This window comes from Mus caroli, chromosome 6 (genome assembly GCF_900094665.2).
Source record: "Mus caroli chromosome 6, CAROLI_EIJ_v1.1, whole genome shotgun sequence".
NCBI classification, from domain to species: domain Eukaryota; kingdom Metazoa; phylum Chordata; class Mammalia; order Rodentia; family Muridae; genus Mus; species Mus caroli.
In genome coordinates this window covers 83,733,995-83,751,007 of record NC_034575.1, presented here as the reverse complement: position 1 = coordinate 83,751,007, position 17,013 = coordinate 83,733,995, and the positions used below count along the sequence as shown (strand labels likewise).

At 42.8% G+C, this 17,013-nt stretch overlaps 1 protein-coding gene across 1 annotated transcript in view; it reads left to right on the top strand.

The window, feature by feature from the left end:
• The window catches only part of Aplf (aprataxin and PNKP like factor), a 42,454-nt gene that overhangs the window by 20,121 nt on the left and 5,320 nt on the right, over window positions 1–17,013 (top strand). The window contains exons 6-8 of the mRNA XM_029478224.1: window positions 3,885–4,327; window positions 8,468–8,593; window positions 13,440–13,486. Of these exons, the coding sequence (XP_029334084.1) occupies window positions 3,885–4,327; window positions 8,468–8,593; window positions 13,440–13,486 (616 nt within the window). The remainder of the gene's footprint in view (window positions 1–3,884; window positions 4,328–8,467; window positions 8,594–13,439; window positions 13,487–17,013) is intronic.

Genomic DNA, 17,013 nt, shown 5'->3' with positions numbered 1-17,013 from the left:
TTAAAAGCCCATGCATACGCACAGCCTACATTTAGGGGTGCTTATATGTACGTGCCTTCCCCCTTGGGAGTGGATGACCTGTCGGAGGACTCATCCCTGGAGAAACCTGATCCTCCCTCTCAGCAGCGGTTGGTTGCCTGTAACTCGTCATAGGAGTGGGGTCTTGTTAATTTTTTTATTCACGTCGGCATATTAAATGGTCTCATTTAGGCAACCGCATTGTTGAGGTTTTNTGGGTAGTTTCCCTGTCATGTCTAGTAGACATTGTCTTGTGGCAGGTATTATGGTCCTCTGCCTCTTACAGTCTTTCTGCCCTGTNTTCCATGACTTCCCTGAGCCTTAGATATAGGAGTCGGGTCTGGGTGACCCACTGTCACTTGTTGTCTGCATTCTGATGGTGGATCTCTGTAATAGTCATTATCTGCTGCAAAATCTTTGATGGGGTGTGGTGGTGTGAGAGGTGACTTAAAACATTAAACACCAGCACAACATTGTTCTCTATTTAAAAACAGGCTTTAGAGGGGCTAGAAAGATGCCTCAGTGGGTAAGAACACTTACTCTAAAAGCATGAGAACCCAAGTTCAAATCTCCGGCACCCAGAGCTTCACTTGCCTGTCACCCCAACATTGGAGGGAAGGGATGGGCTGACCCTGAGAGTTCTCTGGCCAGCAGCTTAGCCAAAAAGGCAGATTTTGGATCCAGGGATATTCCTATTTTGAGCTAGTGGTGTNAAGAGTAAGAGGGAAAGATGTCAGAGGTCTTGCTCTGGTCTCTGCATGTGCGTACGTGGGCATGCATGCACTTCTGACCAAGCCCGCTCAGTCAGTCAGCGGGTTCTCCAGCACCAGCCAAAGGGTTCCCCAGCNCTGGAGTGAGGATTAAAAAGAAAAAGGACAGTTAGACAACATTGTAGCATGACCCCAGTCAATTCTGAGACTGAAGGCAAATTTAATTTTCCCAATCCACTTTTTATACCATTTAAATTACATGCAAGTATTAAGGGTGAGCAGTACCATAAGGAACTAGAAAGACAATAGTCAAGGAACAAGCAAGATAATAAGCACACAGCCCCATGAACGCTCGTCCTGGTGGTCGCTGTTTCTAAGGATGATCAAGATATCTGAGCCTACTTCTTTGTTCTACCCTAACACCAGATTCTTACTGCCTTGTCCTTGGCCAATGTCGGACCCCTGCCTGAACTTACTTCTTTGTCATGCTCCAGTGTCAGATTCCTACCTTAGCTTACTTCCTTGTCACNGCCAATGTCAGATTCCTGCCTGAAGCNCATTTCCTTGTCCTTGGCCAATGTCAGACTCCTGCCAAGCGGCACCCCAAAAAGGCTCTCCGCAGCCCCGTCAGACACATCAGTAAAATAAAGCCATCTTTTCAAAGTAAGCCTGCCATGGCACCATCAGCTCAGCATCTCCACAATATTTTATAGAGAGGATGTATTCTAATTCATTTTATNATTNTCCTATGTGTTTCTTTGTTCTGAAATCAATTGTATAAGATGTTGAATGGGATTGTTTCTCCCCACCCCCAGCTTCTGCTGGAACCACAGTATCCAATGTTTGGAAGGAACGTTAGCGGTGAGAGACTCACCCCTGGCATGGAGCATGGGCCTGAGAGCTGTTTAGCCTTTNGCNTCCAAGCTTGTGCAGAGGTTGCTGAGAAGCTGGATCCTTCAAGGCCCAGGGGAGCACAGTGCTTCTGAGAATCCCTTCCTCCCTTTCTAAGGATGGAGAATGACTTGCAGAACCTAAAAATGCCACAGGAACAATAATCTAACAAGGTCTGGGCTATTAGCTCGGCTACCAGACTTACTGACTCGCTCACTGCTGAACAGGGACGAAGGAAACAGGGGAGAACTTGGAAATAGTGTATGGTGTAGAGGGATGTAGCATAAAGATGCCACCATCCAAGGGTGAGTTACAAGAAGTAGTCAACTGGCTGTTTTCAATAGATGATCTGCTGCTGTGCAGAGCCGTGATAAGACCCACGCTCCACCGAGAGTGTGATTAGCCAGTATGAGTAGTATTTTGAAGTTACACATTCTTTTAAAAATATTGAAACATTTAAATAATTAGTTCAAAAGAAATCATGTGAGTAATATGTTAAGAAATTTGAAATGTTATCAATCTATTAGTACTAAAATCACTTTTTGCCAGATGGCAGTCAGCAGCCTCAAACTTTACTTAGAAACGGAGGTGAGCGTTCACGTGTTTGGTGTGTGGTCCACACATCTTTGACAAGGTTCACAAGGAGCCTTGTGTTAAATGAGCAATGTTTCTACTCCACAGAAAGAGGCGTACTTATGTGATCACTTTCTAAGGCTAGGCTAACTCATTATGCTGGTGGGCAGAACAAATTAAACAGAACACATTAAAAAGTGGTGATTAGAATATCTTCTTGGTTNAGTGCACCGTTTTTTGTCAATATTTTTAATTTTTGAGAATTTTGTGAGTGCAATCCTGATCATAATTACTGCCCCCTTCCAACTCCTCCAGGATACCCTGTACTCTCTCTCAAAGTCATGTTCTTCTCCTTCTCCTCCCTTCTGTTATTATTTATTATAATATAACCTAGTGAATCCAGCTAGTGTTGTCTATATGCACATGGGCAAAGCGCTAACCACTCNGATGTGGGCAACCTACCAGGAGGCTCACCCCTAAAGAAAAGCGAGTCCCTCAGGAAGCCATGTCTGGCCTAGCTCCTCACCTAGGGGTAGGACCTTATAAACTGGATGGCGTCCACCCATGCAGGGATACTGACTAGTGCGGTCAGTCTTGTGCAGGCAGCCATGACGTGAGAGTTCATAAGTGTATGCTCCTGTCATGTGCAGAAGACTCTGCTTCACAGGAGTCCTCTCTGCCCTCACAGTCTTCCAACCCTCTCTTCTGCACTGTTCCCTGAGCCTTGGNCATAGGGGTTGGATTGTAGATGTCTTGCCAGAGGGTGAGATCTCAGGCACTTATTCTTTGCCCTCTGCCCAGCTGTAGTTAGTTAGAAGAGAAGCCCCTTTGATGAGAAGAGCAGTAATCTATAGGCATAAGGATCAATTTTATAAAGCAGTTGTATATTTTATCCATTTAATAAGATGGTGGTTGGCGGCTCTCTAGGCTTAACTGGCTAACCTGACACTTTTATCAGATCATGTCAAAGGAAAGTCNCTTGCTTTCTGCAGCTGGTGATTGCGTTCGTTCCCTCACACCCATTCTTCTGTAGACATAGCCAGTTTTGCTATTCTGCCCTGTGAAGAATACCATGGCTTAGAGAGAAGTTCCAAGGTNGCTTTCAAGAGATTAGAAGGACAATAATACCACGTAAGAGCTTCTTGAGTGAGATTATGTGACAGTGAACTAGAGTAGCTTCCCGTAGCTGGGTGATGGTGGCGCAAGCCTTTAATCCCAGCACTTGGGAGGCAGAGGCAGGAGCATGTCTGTGAGGTCCAGGCCAGCCTGGTCTACATAGTGAGTTTCAGGATAGCCAGGGCTACACAGTAAGACCCTGTCNCAGAAAATAAGAAAAAAGCAAAGCCAAAGCCAAAGCAGCAAAAGGAAATGGAGTGTCTTCTCACGTTTCCTTTGTCTGTTTTCTGGCTGTTTTTACTAAATATCTGACATAGTTGTAAAGGTTCACTATAGCTGTCAATTGATATTGTAAGAACTACAAATTGTTAAAAAGTTTCTAAACTAAAAGCAGAAAATGGTAGCATTAGTTACTTTAAAATAAGTTTAAAAGTTTTAGGCTTTTTTTGTATCATGGAACTTGTATTTTTGTCCTCTTAAACTTTAATTTATATATTTNTTTTTTTTTTAATTTTTGGTGTTTTGGGGCAGGGTTTCTCTGTGTAACCTTGGGTGCCCAGGAACTCTCTCTGTTAGGGCACACTGACCTTGAACTCAGAGATTGGTGGGATTAAAGANGTGTGCCACCACTGCCCGACATTTGCCTTTTTTAATGATGCCTTTTCTGTATTTCTTTTACAGAATGTTCCAGAATCGTCATCTTCAAACATAGCAAAGGACCCAGATGTGGATATTGTGCAGACAAATAAACAGAAGGACGGGATTTTAAAAGAGGAACTTGGTGAGGTCTCTAAACATAAAGCCGCCACCAAACCAACCACAAACGAAGAGGGCGAGAGTTGTGCAAGTGTCCAAAGCAAGTCACCTCCTGAGAAATCTCAAGGAGGCCATCCTGAGTCCAGCTCTGCTCCCTCCAGTCCTGATGCTTCGCACACAGACACAGCTGACCCAGTGCTGGGCTGTTCAGAAGAAAGCAAGGTCCGGAGGANGGCCTGCATGTATGGGGCCAACTGCTACAGGTAAGNAGGACCTGCAGGCGGCACCTCAGCCCATTCTTCTATGCCATCCCACCCTGTGTGTATTAAAAGCCTAATGAACCATTGCCTTCCGGTCAGTGCTTTGTGCATTCTGCTAAGTCCTGCCAGAAGCTTTTAGGATGCAATGGGGACTTAAATGTTTTATGTGTAGACATGCTGACTAATGCAAGGGCCCAAATACTGGGGAATCCAGACTTAAATACCTGCTTACTTAGTATCTTAATTTTAAAGAGATGCTTTGGGGAATAATTATTGTACTCATCTACTAAGGTGATTTTGGATTATGTTTAGGCATTGTATTATATTTAATTATTTTCTTCACATTTGTCTATAAGATAGACATTTTTCTACTTTGAAAATTAGGAAAATGAGATTTTTATGATAGTCATTGATATGATTTATGATATGCGATGACATTTCATGCATTCAAATCATAATCTTAGTTCAAGAGTGTAGCATAACCTGTAAGGTTTCTGGCAGCATGTGCTAGTTGGTCTGTTTCCGTTGTTTGCCATCCTGCCTGCCAAGCTGTGTCTGCTGTGCACCTGGGGCTGTGTGCTGTGCACGTGTGTCCACAGTGCTGTGCATGTGTGTGAACAGTGCTGTACACGTGTGCTCACAGCGCTGTGCACCTAATGCTGTGTGCTGTGCATGTGTGCTCACAGTGCTGTGCACCTAATGCTGTGTGCTGTGCATGTGTGCTCACAGTGCTGTGCACGTTTTAAAGAGGGGGATAAAAAAGAGAAATGAACAGAATCTATGGTGAACAGATGCTGAGCACACGTGCACAAAACACATTGTCATTTTAGCATTAGAGTAGCTGTATTTTTCACTTTCAACTGTTTTGAGTTTTAGATTTATACATAATATTGTCTGTGGAATGTACTTGTGCCTAGAATATAATGTAAAAATATACAGCAGATTATAAACCATCTCTTACTTTGGATTTTGAAAAGTCCTGTTTTGCGTTTGGGTTAGTTGGCTAAAGTGGCCGTAAGGGAACACCACAGACTGGTGTCCCTCACTTAGAGATTGGCCTTCTCTCTGTCCTGGACATTAGAAGTGCTAGGTTCCAGACCTTGCAAGCCTGGCTTCCCTTCTTGCCAACGTAGAGGGTGGCTGCTTCCTCGGTGCCTTTTCTTGACAGGGCATCCTCTGGNGTATCTTCCTCACCTAGGAAGATGCCAGGCACTGTGTTGGGGCCTCAGCATTATGGCCTCACTGAGCCTTAATTATCTCTCTCATAGGTACATTGGAGATTAGCACTTTCAACACAGGGGTCTTGAGAGGACACAAAGTCAATGAATAGCAGAATTCAACCCTGTCATTTCCTTTTGTTAAAGGGGGTAAATGTTTTTTCAAATAACAATTTATTTACTTATACTTTATAATGATGTTAGTTTTAATCACTCTTAGCTTTAGGTAGTAACTAACTTCTCATAGTTTTGAAATAAAGAATGCCTGAAATTTGTTTAAATCAAAATGTTTTTATTTGTAACAAAGAGAAGAAGTAACTTTCATTGAAATGCTTATATTTATGAACAAGGGCGGGGGGAGAATGGCATTTTGAATTTGAGATATACCCACATACCCACACATGTACAGATCTATAAAATCATTACAAAAATCTACCTGTTCTTCAGCCTCNGTGTTATTGCTGTAAACTCTCCCTTCTNTCAAATGGATAGTGTCCCAAGCCTCTATATTTTCTAAATTTACATTCCTCTTTGTTTTGTGTTTTAAATTTTTAAAAATTAATAAACAAATGGGTTTTATTACGATATTTNCATATATTTTATTATAATTTATTGTAATTTATTATAATTTATCCCCTCTGATATCCTCTGTGCTCCTTTTTGTTTTCTGTTTTTGTTTTTTTGTTTGTTTGTTTTTGTCCTTTTTGTTTTCTGAGACAAAGTCTTCCTATATATGGTATAGGTCTGGCTGTCCTGGAATGTGCTGTGTAGGCCAGGCTGGCTTCGAACTCACAGAGATCCTCCTGCCTCTGACTCCGAGTTCTGGACTTAAAGGCATGCACCACCATGCCCAGCTCTGTGTGCAACTCTTACCCTCTCCCTAACTTGCTGGTTCCTTCCCTTCCCAAATAACCCCTTCCTGCTCTCATTCCATGGCTATTACCTCACCCTGACTCTTTCACTTCTGCCTGAAGATCCACCTCCCTCTTCAGCCTCTTTGTAGTTTAATGGCCTGTAACGCCTGTCCTCCCTGCCCCTGCCCACTAGTATAGGTTCCATATCTGAGAAAAGTGTAGTATTTGTCCATCTCTGTCTAACTCATTTCACATAACACAATGGTTTGCAGTTCCCTCCATTTCTCTGCAAATGGTATGATATTTACAATGTGGTTCTCGTAAGTATGCAGTAGAGTTCCCTAGAGACCACAGAACATTATTGTTGTTAATGATCAAATGCAGAAACGAGGAAAAGCCAACTGCTTTTTCTTAAGCATGCATTACATCTTCATGAATTTTATATTGGCATTAAAGAGTATATAAGGGCCAGTAGAATGACTCAATGGCTATGCTAGATAATTCTTCTTTNTGTTGTTGTCATTGTCGTCATCATCATTAATTTTGTCAACTGGACACAGGCTAGAGTCATTTGAGAGAAGGGAGTCTCAATTGAGAAATAATACCTCCATGAAGTTGGGCTGTGGGTGAGACTGTGAGATATTTTCTTGATTGATTGCTGTGTGATGGCTCAGCACATTGTGGGCAGTGTCAACCCTGGGCAGGTGGTCTTGAGTTGTATAAGAAAGCAGGCTGAGCAAGCCTTGAAGAGTGAGCAAGCCAGTAAGCAACATTCCTGCCCTGACTCCTTCCAGGATGAAGTGTGACCTTCTTAGGTTGTGAGTGGAGATAAAGCCATTTATCCTCAAGTTAATGTTTGGTCATGACGTCTTATCACAAGCAAACCAAGACAGTGGGTAAAGGCACTTGCCACCAAGCCTTATGACTGAGTTGGGTCCCTAAAACCCACATAGTCCAGGGAAAGAGTGAACTCCCCCTCCCCCATATAGATAAATAAATAAATAAATGTAAAGAAGATTTTTTAAAGATGTTAAGATGTTATTTATAATATGTGAAAAGACATTTTCACTGTTATCTTAATTAAACAAGTGTACTTTTCTTATTTCTCATTTTAAATTTATACAGGGCAATCCCCCCACATAATCAGAGAGCACTCAAATTCTAGTAATAAATTTTAAGGCCATAANAGAGGCTGGAACCAAAGAGTTTGAAAAATAGTTTTAGAAAACAGGATAGTATACTTTGTGTAGTCAAAAGAGTTTAAAGATCAGAAACATTGGGTCTTTCTAGAATGTCGGTAATGTTTTTATCTTAGCATAGGATGCACAGTCTTTTAAGGCTATAGATGCTTATGTTTGTTGTATACCTACATGAACAATGTAATGCTTACAATCGACCTTTTATACATGTCACTGATCNTGTGACACTGAGAGTCCTGTGCTGACTCAGTATCCCTGCTCGAGAGAGGAAGGGACCTGGGAAAATGAAGCCCATAATGAAATGGATCAAAGTCTGATCCAGTAGGNNACTTTATTCAGAACCCTGGACAGTGTATACTGTGGGGTAAGAAAGGTCANGGGAGTTAAGTTCTCGAGAGTTCAGTCTGAACACAGTTACAAGAACTGGCTGCACACGGCGAAAACGTGTTTCCATAGAGGTAGAAAGGATATTCTAAACATTTCATTGACTGGCAGCTGCAAGCAATAATGAGTGATTGGAAGTAAAGTCATTCTTACCTGCTACACCTGGGAGGGGCACAGACGCACCTTCAAGATCAGCTCTGCGTTTTGAATAAACTGAAACTACAAGACTGTGTTTCCTCGGAGTGTTTGTTCTCACAAGCACCCAGAATTCTCTTCACAGGACTGCGTTCCTGGACCATTTTCCAACAACCAGATGTCAAGTTGGTGGACAACATGGCATGGGGATGTCACCTGTGTTTACATCATCAACATGGGCATTTGGTTTCTTTCTGGAATAACCAGATACTGGCTGGCTTCACTCTGCAGCCATTACAAACCCATAGCTTCCTATTGTTTTTTCCTCTGACAGTAAGTTTATCGTCCTCCCAGGAAGAACCCCCTCCACTTTCAACACTTCAGCCACCCTGGTGACAGTGACTATGGAGAGGTACATGGCACAGATGAAGGTGTGATTGGTGACAGGCCCGAGTGTCCCTATGGGGCGTCTTGTTACAGGTAAGGAGGCTGCGCCATGTGGCTGCCCTTCTCCCTAATGGCTTCTTAGCCAGCTCAGACGGCCTGACTGGAGCCCCCATCTCGAGCCTACAGCATAGATTTTATTAAGTTTATGTGGAGCACAGAGTTTCTCTCATGTAACCCTAAATTGTTATTAATCTTATAGGTAACTGAAGTTTTTCTGTATTTCTGTCTAAAGTGCAGTCAGGTTAACTTAAGACATCCTAATACATGCTCTATGAAGACTCTGAGGTGTGATGTAAGCCTACTGGGGATTTAATTTCTGTTTCTGCTTCCTCAGCTTCTACTAATCCACTCCTCTTGCCAACACCCAGAACTCAGGCACAGCTGAAGAACTCGGGAGCCTTCCCTTTGCTCGTCCTCACTGTCGCCTCCTCCTCAGGCCAAGTAGACCTCTCCACACCACAGTCTTTCTTGACCAGAATGTCTCCCCACCCAGGCAGCAAGCACGTTACATTGACAGAAAGGATTCTTGGTATTTTGAACCCTTGTTTATTAGGTGAATGAACTTGAACTTAACCAAAGTACAAAATCAAGTACAAAACAAGCCTAAGGAACTCTGCTGCAGACAGCGGTTTGTTTTTAGGTGGTCCTGAGTGCAGGTTACAGACTGAATCTTNTGGCTACTAGAAAGTTGATGCGGATAGCCTGCTTGTACTGAGCAGAGCAGGGACACTCAACGCATGTATTCTGCAAATGCTCGAGGCTAGTTTCTGTGGAGATTTGATTGTGTACTGTGGTGTTTTTCAGATTTTCCACATCCTTACTGATTTTATTCTGTTGTTTTTGTTACTAGGAAACAATTTTTAAATCTCTTAATTTGTATGTTTATCTTTTTTACTTAATCCTGTCAGGTTTTTCTAGTCTCAAAAACTTAAGAAACTCACTGAAAAAGCCATAAAAATGGACATTTAAATCAGAGCCTCTTCCACATTGGTGATATTTAGGCACTTTTCAAAGCTCCCGTGGGTGGGGTTATTTCCCCAATTTCATGTTTTGCAAGTTCATTTTTGGTGTTTAGAAAAGCTGCTCTTTTGATGTTGATTTTACGGCCTGCTGCTCTGCTGAAGCTTTCCACTGTAAGTCTCCTGGTGGAGTTGCAGGGTCTCTTAAAGAGAGGACCACATCACTGACACAGAGGGGTAATTTAAAGAGAGGACCACGTCACTGACACAGACAAATAATTTGATTTCTTGCTCCCCCATTTGTATGCCTTTTATTTCTTTCTCTTGCCCTATTATTCTGAGATTTCACACATAATGAATAAGAGTTGGGAGTGAACAGCCTTTCTTGTGTCTGACTTTAGTTTTTCCTCAGTCAGCATGATATTATCTTTGGGTCATGGTGGACTCAATACTGTGTGGATTTCATTTAAGCAGACATGGGTCTTGGAGCCCGTACAGCATGCAGGTGCTAGGGAATCTGTCTTCCTGGCTCTGGATCATCCCTCAGAGATTGGGGGTGGGGTGGGCCACTGAAAGTTTCCTATTTGAGCTTTGGAAGTCATGGGTTCCTGTGCTGTCCTGTGCCCAGGAATCCATAGAAGAATCAGTGCTGAACCACTGGGTGTTGGCCTACAGCACTGGCCAAGCTACCAGGGAAGGAGAATGAGTTAAGACTGCAGAGAGCCCTGTGAAGATAACCAGGTCTCGGAGGAAAGGGAAGCTCCTTTCCACCAGAGGCATCAAATAGAGAGGCCCTCTGAGTTCCAGGGAGTGGGGGGTGTGGGTGGAAGGAAGAGACTAGATGCAGGAGTGACCGTGGAGCCAAAGTGCTGGTCACTTCATCCTGTCTATGACACTGCATCTTCATCTTCCCTTTGAAAGTTACAGTCCCGTCCATCTCAGCCTGCCATCCTTTAGCTGCCTGTCGTAGGGTTTTACTGATGTCAACAGACACCATGACCAAGGCAACAACTCTTATAAAGGACACCATTTAGTTGGGGCTGGCTTACAGGTTCAGAGGTTCAGTCCAGTATTATCAAGACAGGAACATAGCAGCATCCAGGCAGACATGGTGCTGGAGAAGGACCTGAGAATTCTACATCTTGTTCCAAAGGCAAACAAGAAGGAGTGAGATTGGCATCCTCAGGCAGCTAGGAGGAAGCTCTCAAAGCCCACCCCCACAGTGACACACTTCCTCCAGCAAGGCCACACCTACTACAACATGGCCACACCTCCAAGTAGTGGTACTCCCTGGACCAAGCATATTTAATCCAGCATATTCCACTCCCTGGCCCTCATAGGCTTGTTCAAACATAAATCTATGGAAGCCATACCTAAACGTAGCATAATGCAAAATATATTTAATCCAACTTCCAAAGTCCCCATAGTCTATAGCAGTCTCAAAGTTCAAAGTCTTTTCTGAGATTCATTCAATCACTTAACTGTGATCCCCTATAAAGTCAAAGATCAAAAAGCAGATCACAGGATATACTATATATATATATATATATATATCATGGGATATACATTACCATTATAAAATGTCATAGTGAATAAATACTGTGACAAACAAGACTAAAAGTCAGCTGAGCAAACTGCAAATTCTGTATCTCTGTGTCTGATGTCAAAGCTTTCAGACCCCACACTCACAGTNACACACTTCCTCCAACAAGGCCACACCTTCAAGTAGTGCCACTCACTGGGCCAAGCATATTTAAACCACCACACTGTCCCTGGGTCAATTCTTTTCCTTGCTTTTAAAGCCAAACATTTAGTTACTTGAAATTTCTAAACCAGACTTTGAGGGACACTCCAGTAATAAATAGCTAAGATCATGTTTAACTTTTCAATAATCTTATTCAACTATTATTAAAGGAAAAATGCCAAAAAATACTGCCTGAAACAAACATATTCTTAGGGAAAGACCACGTTAAGTTTCAAGTAGTCCATGTAGAACATGATACTTACCACCTGAGTTGTAGTTCAGTGGTTAGGGTACTTGTCTGGCATGCTCGAGTCTCTGGGTTTGAGCCACAGCACTTCTAAAGGGAGGGAGGGAGGGAGGGGAGAGGAGAGGGGAGAAGATGAACATTTGTCAGTGGCCTATTCATTCATTTTTGTAGGTTTTAAATTTTTAAAATAATAACTAACAAAAGTCCTCAGGTGCCCAGCAGTGGTTCTAGAGTGAAGACGGACCTCATGTGTTCATGCCCTGCTGTGCAGCTCCTTCCCCTGTGCCCACACTGACTGACCTTTCACCGAGCACTGAGTTTACAAGTCCGTGACTTGCACCAGCGTGTTCAGTAGGGAAGGCATTGCTGAAGCTTTTCCGTTTGCAGCTCCCTGAAGCACATGTCAGTTGTTCATTTTTCCTCAAGCTTAGAGTTTCCGTTCAAGCAGGAGGTCAGACCTGGGTTAATTACCGCACACACAGCCTTGTGCAGACGCTGTGTTCCCGTCTGCACACCTGTTGAGTTATGACCTAATTAGCTGTACACTTGCACNCCTGAACTGCCTGCTGCCCACCCACAGGAAAAGATAGGAAGAAGGAGATGCTGTGAAGAAGTGCCAGACACCTGGCACAGGGCTGGCCTGCAGCAGGCAGTCTGACTGACTCTGGACCTGCTAAGGACAGAGCCTCCCACCCACCAAGCTGCAGCTTCAGCGGCATGTGGGCTCTGTGGATACTCTCCTCAGGCTGGGAGACTGCATTAGTCTTTTCCCTCTTTTCAGTAGTAAGGTTTCCACCATAGAATCTTTACTTTCCTGGAGAGTCTGTAGAGGATGTTTGGTGGTGGGGGGGTTTTAAATCAAATTTAAGTTGCTCTGGAGTGGGCAGGAGATCTAACGTGCTTTTTTTTTTTTTCTTTGTGTTGTTCAATATGCTAGTCAGATTTCCTATAATTTAACTAAATTAACCAAAATCAAATACATTCAAAATCTGGTTTCTCAGTTCCAGTGTCCACATGCAGTCGCTGTTTAGTGTGCTGGATAGCACACAAAGAGATTGTTACAGAGATTTTAGGGATTTCAGTTACTGTGACTCTTAAAATTAGCATTAAATTCTGTCAAGAAAATAGGTCTGTCATTACAACTTACATGCAACAACATTGTATTTTTCTAAATCTCATTACTTAAAGTTATGTTTTTATAATAACTTCCTATTGCCTTGAATAAAGAAAATTCCTGGAACAAATACAAAGTATTAGGTAATGCTAAAGCTCAGGAAACAATTATTTATAAACCAGATGGTTCCACATAATTAGAAATTGTGCTTTACTCAGTAGTGTCAGAGGCACAGAAGAGAAAAAACATAATACTTTAAAAGTATAATTTTACTATGGAACATTTTAACAAAGTATGCACGGTCTTAGCTGATAAAAAAGAAAACGTGCTTTTACACTGCTGCTGTAATTTATAAATGGAGGCTTGACTCATCTGAGAATTATGAAGCTCTTGAATACAGTTGATTAATTTGTCTGTCCTCTCTATACTGTCATTTCTTGGGTTCAAAAGCACAACCCTGGCGTGGGATGCACAGTCAGTAAATACTGTNACGAGAAGGCAAAGACNACTGGGCAGAGTAGCTCGTGCCTGCAATCCCAGCAGCCAAAGGACAGAGGACTAGGGGTTCCAGGGAAACCTGGGATGTGTAGCAAGAGCCATTATAGATGGTGGTGGTGGTGTCGGTGGAGGGGAGGAGGAGGAGGAGAAAGGAAGGAAAGAAGGGGAGGAGGGGTGGGAGCAGAGGGGCAGACCCTTTCATGGGATGCTGCTTGGGCCTGCCTTGATTAGCAGCTTCCTGAGCCCACTGTTATGGTCATAGCTCTCTCCAGGCCTTGGAGAACTCTATCCCATTTTTGCTTCCTTTTCTTTTTCAGGAAGAACCCCCAGCACAAGATGGAATATAGGCACAGTGCACTTCCGGGTAAGTACTTCAGCCAACCCAAAAGAAACCGTTGAGTAATTCTCCCATTAAACCGGGTATTTCAAAAATATTGTTGCTTTTGCGAGTTATTGTTGCTGATTTAAATTACTTCTCCTAGATTATTTTTAATGAGGTTTTAGTTAATTCTTTTTCTAAAAGATTTATTTATTTATTTATTTATTTAATGTGAGTATACTGTCGCTCTCTCAGACACACCAGAAGAGGGCATCGGATCCCATTACAGGTGGTTATGAGCCACCATGTGGTTGCTGGGAATTGAACTCAGGACCTCTGGAAGAGCAGTCAGTGTGCCTAACCACTGAGCCATTTCTTTAGTCCCCACCCCTTAAAAAAAAAACAAACCACAACGAACTTTCAGAAGCTGAGTTTGATAGCTCATACCTGGAATCCTAACACTTGGGAGACTGGGGCAGGAGATTGCCTCAAGTCTGAGGCTAGCCTGGGCAGCACACCAATTTCCTGTTGCAAGTGAATGAAAGAATTATAAACTTCTATATAACAAATGCTTTCCCCAATCGTAGCCTGGTAGCATGTGCTTCTCCTTTGTCTGTTTGGCATGTCTTATATTCAGGNACCTGAGAACAAAGTATCAGGCTGGCCTAGCAATGGTAAAAACACACTGACTTCTGTACTGGGAAAGCCTGAGGGTGGGGCCTGGGTCTGGACTGTGCTGTTGGGTTGGCTCATTATTACTGTCAGCAATGTTCCCATTCCTTGATCGTTCTGTCTCAGAGGGCTATTCCTTCTCAAGGCGTTTGCTCTCAGCTAGAGGAGAGCACCCTCTTTTACACCCTTCTTAAGCCGGAACAGTGTGATCAGTGTTGACATCTGAGGGAAGAGTGAATTTCCCTCCTTTAGATAGCCTAGACCCCGTGAGCCATTCTTCCCTGTGAGCCAGTCCCCATGAGGGTGATTATTCTGAACGAGTGCGTGAACCTTCTCAGGACCACCAGNATTGTGGNCATCCCTATGAGAGTGTAAACCTCTAGCTGCCCAATTGGCCTTTGTTTTGCCTGTTTTTGAACACTTTAAGAATTTTCCTCTCGGTAAGTCTCAGCCTCTTTGTGCAGAGTATATAATGTGAGGACCAATTCAGCAAATAATAGCTTTGCCTGAGAGGAGAGAGAAAGCATATGCTGGCAGGCTATGCTCTCTAGTTCTTGTACCTGCATATGTGACCAGCTTGTGACAGAGCAATGCAGATGACCTCACAGAGCAACACGGAGTATCTCTTTAGTGTGCTAGCCCTCCAGACAGAAATGGACCCTTTGTTGTTGTGGCTGGCAGGGCCTAGAAGTTGTTATTTAACAAAATTGCTTCACTTAGCTGCATTCAATGATTTTTCCAGCAATAGTATAATAGTATTTTATTTAATGGCATTTTACTGGCAATTTATGTGTCAATATATTGTCCCATACCCTTTACCCTAAAGCTGTCAATATGCACCACAAAGCACCATAAAATGTCTGAACAGTCTACAAAGTTTGTGGGAATTTCAGCGAAGTGTTTTCTAAATGAAGAATATACTTTAGAACAGTGAACTTAATTTTTTTTATTTTTGATATTTTAATATAATTACAGCATTCAACACTGGACATGTAAAGAAAATCTCTCTTGTACTGTGAAGCCGTGTTTTCTTATTATCAACAAAAAAGCATATACATTTAGACCATGTTTCACTAGTCACTATCTCTCTTCAAAGATAGCAAATAGAAAAGTCCTTAATAATTCATAAGCTTCATCTAGTTATTGTATTCATTCTACTTTCTTATTGTTGCTATTAATCTGTTTCTGTGTCTGATTACAAATGAAGCTTTATCCTAGGGGGGAGGGAGAGAGGGAGAGGGAGAGGGAGAGGGACAGGGACAGGGACAGGGACAGGGAGAGGGAGAGAATGTGTGTGTGTGAATGAATGTGTGATTTTATATGTGCATGTGTGTATGTGTGTGAGTGTGTGAATGTGAATATGTGTGAATGTGCATGTGTGAGTGTGTGAGTAGGCATACTTGAGAGAGAGTGTGTGTGTGTGTGTGTGTGTGTGTGTGTGTGTGTGTGTGTAAATGTGAGTGCTAACCGGCTCCCAGATCCCAGTGGTGTTCCTGGAAGAGCTGTAGGAGGAAGCAAGTCTGTGGACTTGGGAATTGCCCTGTGCTAATGTAATCAGAACATCTTTGCCCTCTCTAAACCAGTCTGAATACTGTAAATATTAGGCTAAATGTTACAGTCTCATATTTCCTAATTCAGAGATGTCTAAGACATAATTCTGGTAGTTATTTTTCTCCTAAATGTTTAAAGTTCATCATTATCCAGTCTCTAATCTCATGTGTATGTAGATTAATTTCTTCAGTGTTGTGTAGCATCAGCAGTAAAGCAACCACACTAGGCCCTGGACATGTAACTTCTCACTTAGCCCCCCCCCAAAAAAAACCCGCTGCGTTTTCCTACTTGTTGCAGCTAAGGGTTGCAGAGCTCATGCATTGTTCTGCTGCCCTGTGCCACATGTCTTCTGCGCCAGCTGACATGAGGTCTTACCAGCTTTCCACACATGTCAGACTGCTGGAACTTTGACAGAGATGGTGAACACAAGAGAAAGAAGTGCCAGGAAAGTTTTGTCATGTACTTCATCAGCCGTCTCATCTCACATCTGACTTTTGGCGTGGTTCTTCCAAGCCTCCTCCTATGTGGTATCATCCCACTAGGCAGCGGCTGATGCTGTTATAAGAACCCAGCGATTACTGAGAATTACTTTAAATGTTCATAAACTTATATAGTGGGGTGCACATGTTGAAATGCCCTCCATCCCCTAAGAAACTGAACCCCAAGAGATCTTAGAAAGAAAGTTAAAAAGAACAACAAGGCTTATCTGAGATTTAAGCTGCTGCTTAGATGGGAAGAACTGAAAGAGCATAGGAGCACAGGCTGTCAGAGCCTGATGCAGTGGGAGCATGATCTGTCAGAGCCTGATGCAGTGGGAGCACGGTCTGTCAGAGCCTGATGCAGTGGGAGTACGGGGTGTCAGAGCCTGATGCATTGGGGTGTCAGAGCCCGAAGCAGTGGTGAGAAAGTGCAATATAAATTTACAAGCTACTTTTCCAAATGTGGAATCCTACTACCAGCTTGATACATTAAAACAAAACAAAACAAAACACCAAACTAGTGTTTTATTTTACAGTTAAACATTAAAAATAATATATTGTGTAGTAAAATTTCCTTCTCTAGAAATATTGTACCAAATAATATTTATGGGAAAGAAAAAGGAAAATAAAAGCTGGAGAATTAAGTATTAATTTGCTGAGAAGGATGTGTAGCAGCTATTTGGAAAGATTCTCCTGGGAACCACGCAGGGTTTTGTGCTAGGCNAGAGCTCTGCTGCTGAGCTGTGTCCCCAGCCCTAGAACTGTCATCCTCACATGACAGCTCCCCCTGAAGAATAGAGAAGGCCAACATGGCCACATCTAATCCTGTCTGGTGAGTAGTGGGCAGGGTCGAATGTCTGGCTTATTACC